A 4,165-nucleotide genomic window follows, 5' to 3' on the forward strand; every position below is an offset into this window, starting at 1 on the left:
GAGGAGAAGCCAAAATTAACAACTGCAGATCCTAAAACATCAGGATTCCATGGTAGAGACCTGTAGGTAAAGTGTAGCAAATTCTCATAAGCCCATATCAAATGTAGATAGTTGGTGTAGATTTGAGACAGTTTACTTAGAGATTTAATGTTTACTGAAGAGTCCTGTGAAGAGACTTATAGAGTTTGATGGAGTTTAATTAAAGCATAAGGGTAGAATCTGATAAATATAGTTTTTTCCATGGTAAAGTGTTCAATAAAGTTGTGTTAGACCTTCCCTGATCCCTTTGGCTATCTCTCTATATAATGTGCCTGAGTTAAAAAGGGTTACTGCAAACCGGTCAGGGTTAGTCATTTTACATTAGCATCCCACACTGAAGAACCTGCTGTCTATCAATCAAGTTGCTAGTGGGCTGGAACAACAGAGAACAAAATACATTTCATAAATCCCACAGTTAAATTCACAAGGGCTTTTGAGAAACTAGCTGTTCAAAATTTCTCAATTCCACAGCATCTCCACAGGTTTCCCCACATCCTGGAGTCCAGCTTAATGTTTCAACATGACTTTCATGTATAGATAAACTTAATCCACCTCTCTGCTAAAGTATACAATACTTTCCAGCAAAGGTCACTGAAAGACTAGAGTCAAGATGTAAATCTGACAGTTTGTCAAGTGCAGCATGTGGGTTGAAGTTAGATTAGTGATGAAGGACTTACGCCCGAAACATCAATTCTCCTGCTCCTCGGATGCTGCCCGACCTGTTGTGCTTTTCCAGCACCACACTCTCGACTCTGATCTCCAGAACCTGCAACCCTCACTTTCTCCTTAAATTAGTTAAGTAGGGCACAGATAAGCTTGAAACTTCTCTGGTTGACGTCAGTATACATCATATGACTGCTTATCTTGCCCACACCAACCTATGTTGGGAGTAGCTAATAATTGGAAAGGTCATTTTTTTTTTGTTATTTTTTTCTGTATTTGGGAAAAAAAAACACTGATTTGAAAAGCAATGATTTTGGAAGTGATTGCTGCACTTTTTAAAAACATCTAGGAGCATTTATTTTAAGTATGATTTAAGCCGTCATTTGCTCAACCATTGGGGAAAGGTTAATTGCTGATGAACTGACACCAGGAGGGTGTGTACAAAGTGAAATTTGTCTGTGGAGTGATGATCAATTGTCAATGATAAAGGTCTGCCAGCAGTCAGAGGGATTTGAACCTCTGGAAAAGGGTGGTGTCCTTTTCTCTGCAGTAAAAATACCTAAATCCTGAAGCAGACCATTTTATTTTATCTCACTAGGTGTTGTAATCTATTACTTTTAAACAATAAGTCAGAGATCTTATAATTTGTGAACCAGGTACTTCGTACCTCCTGAAAGCAAGAGAAAGTACATGAAAAGGCAAGATCAAGGAGCAGCAAGTCCCAAAAAGCCAGACCCTGTGCACAGGGACATTTGAACAGCCTTCCCAGATTTTCCTCCATCCATAACAGCAATTGTTGCTTTTGTATTCATTTGAGTCTGTTTGCATGTGTTATGACTAGTGGAGTTCGATATCTACAGTCATTAGTTGTTTACTTGTCACTAGAGTGTATTGTAAGATTAGATTAGATTACTTACAGTGTGGAAACAGGCCCTTCGGCTCAACAAGTTCACACCGACAACAAGTCAACAAGCAGCAATTCACGTTAAGTTCAGAAAGATGCTCATGCTTTACGTTAACTTGGGTCTAAAATGACAGATCAGTTGGGGAATATTGCATACTTCAAAAAACCTTCCACTTTCATCATGATTCTGAGAAGAGCAGAGTTTGATGTTAAGCGCTATACACACATGATGTGCGACCTAATGTCCTTTTAACTTGTTTCATGCTTCAAAATAATAATTTAGAGTAAAATGTCATGCAATTAGAGGAAATGAATGAGCAGAGAATAGTTGTTGTCTATATTCACCCATTCATCATGAGAAGCAGCCAGTTTCTGTTCAAACAAGCTTGACTTTCTATTGATGTCCCCTGATTCCGACAGGAAGATTACACAGGATGTGGTGGATTCTGTTCACCTAATATTCAGAACTAATTTCAAAAATAGCATGGCTGCAAGTCTTGTCAGTGAAGAATTGTCACTACCTTTTGCATATGGTGCAGTGTTTTGAGGAAATATTGGCATTCCTGGATTTGTAAGAGATAGAAAATCTCAGCAAGTTTACATACACTTGCCAACATATTGGCAAACTTACTGGGTTACCTTTTAATCAATACATACAACCAGTTATGTCAAATTCAGCAAATTTGTGTATTGCGATCAAGATAGAGCTCCTTCCACCCGTGAAGACATTTCAGCATGTGGTGCACATACCGACGTTCATCCTCGGGCTGATTATTAATTTGGCTGCATTCTGGATACTCTGCAACAAGTTAAAGAAGTTGATCGAATCTACAATCTACATGTTAAACTTGATTTTTTCTGACTTACTTCTGCTTTTCTCTCTGCCTTTCAAAATCCATGCAGACCAGATGAATGGAATGTGGAAGCTGGGACCAATATTCTGTAAGTTTATGGAGTCTCTGTATTTTGTGAACACCTATGGGACGATCCTGTTAATAACGTTGATCTCACTGGATCGCTACATTGCTATCAAGCATCCCTTTCTGGCCCAGGCCCTCAGATCATCAAAGAAAGCCACCATTGTCTGCACTGTGATGTGGGTTTGTATCTGGTCTGCAAGTATTCCGAATTACATCCAACCTGACAGAAATCAGACAGTGCAAATGTGCTTTGTAAAATTTGATGAATTTTGGAAAAATGGTGTCATTCCTGTGAGTATGGAAATTATCTTTTTTATTTCTGCAGTTACTGTGTCTTTCTGTAGTATTCAGATCATCAGAACATTACGAAGAGTGGATAAAGAAAGAGATGATGTGAACATGAGGACATCTTTGAATATTGTCTCTTCAAATCTGATAACCTTCCTTTTATGTTTTACACCTTCTCACATAGCCATGCTGTTGTACTTCTTAGCAAGGCAGTACTGTAAAACTGAATACTGGGTACCTCTGCGAAACTTTCTCCAGGTCACTCAGTGTTTGGCAACCATTAACTGCTGCCTGGATGGAATGTACTACTATCTGGTCATTAAGGAATTCTGGAAATCTAAGAAACCAAGGAAAGACAATTTATAGACTTAACAGTTGACTTGCAAAATTCAACTGTGCCTCATTTGCCTGGGTTGAATTAATTCGAATGATCTAATGTTGCCCTGCCTAAAACAATGAAATGGAGAACTATGTATGCTGAAAATGTGACTTCTCTCTTTATAAACTCCACTTGAAAGCATAGAATGAAAAATTGTTTCCCATGTTGTGATACAGAGTTTTAAATTGTTGAAAACATTAATTATATTTTTGGACAGCTACCCAAAATGTTAACATTTATCTTACCAAGATTTTTATGAGCAGCCCAAAAGTGATGTTAAGATTTGACACCGTCACTTTAATAGGGGCTCAGGTCAATGTGAACATTGAGTCTAGATCAAACAGAAAAACATCTATTCTGACATTTCTATGTTGTTTCAAATTGGTTTGATGTGCAGATAAAGTCAAATAAGGCCATAAAACTCACAACTTCACTTTATATCAGTCTTACTTTAGATAATGTATAATATAAATTTTTGAAATAAGAATCAATTATTCAGTATGCGGGGTAAGTCAGGAGAAGTGAAGGGCAATTAGAAGTTTTAACCTTAATTATATAATGATAGAATGAAACATGGTAATAGAAGAAATTATAAAGTTCAAAGCGCGTAAGTAAAAGATAAGATTAATGAAAAGAATAGGGAACTGAAAGGTAGCATGGAAGTAACAATTGAAAGTTTCACATTTGAAATCTTCACAAAACTTGTTTTTGACCATCTTAATAAATTTAGAAAGACAAAAGGAAATTTTTGATGCAAAATTCAAAATTGCATTTTATGTTGACATTTTTAAGGCAAAACCTTGTTATTTTCATATTTAAATGGATCTTAAGTACACATGAGATTCACTTTAAAAATGAATATATTTTGAAGTTGAACTCTTGTAAAATTACAGTAGGAAGAAATATTTACAACATGTTCTTGGTAGGAAATATTACAACTTGTAACAGATCCAGGAATAAAAGTTATAAACG

The 4,165-nt window shown here is 36.5% G+C and overlaps 1 protein-coding gene across 1 annotated transcript; it reads left to right on the top strand.

Moving 5' to 3' along the window:
* The first annotated feature begins 2,271 nt into the window (after positions 1–2,271).
* LOC122556318 (G-protein coupled receptor 55-like) lies at positions 2,272–3,856 on the top strand. The gene has a single exon (XM_043702945.1). It carries the CDS (start codon positions 2,272–2,274, stop codon positions 3,178–3,180), a length of 909 nt encoding a protein of 302 aa, XP_043558880.1. The 3' UTR covers positions 3,181–3,856.
* The last annotated feature ends 309 nt before the right edge of the window (positions 3,857–4,165 follow it).

The sequence above is a fragment of the Chiloscyllium plagiosum genome, chromosome 13 (genome assembly GCF_004010195.1).
Source record: "Chiloscyllium plagiosum isolate BGI_BamShark_2017 chromosome 13, ASM401019v2, whole genome shotgun sequence".
NCBI lineage: Eukaryota > Metazoa > Chordata > Chondrichthyes > Orectolobiformes > Hemiscylliidae > Chiloscyllium > Chiloscyllium plagiosum.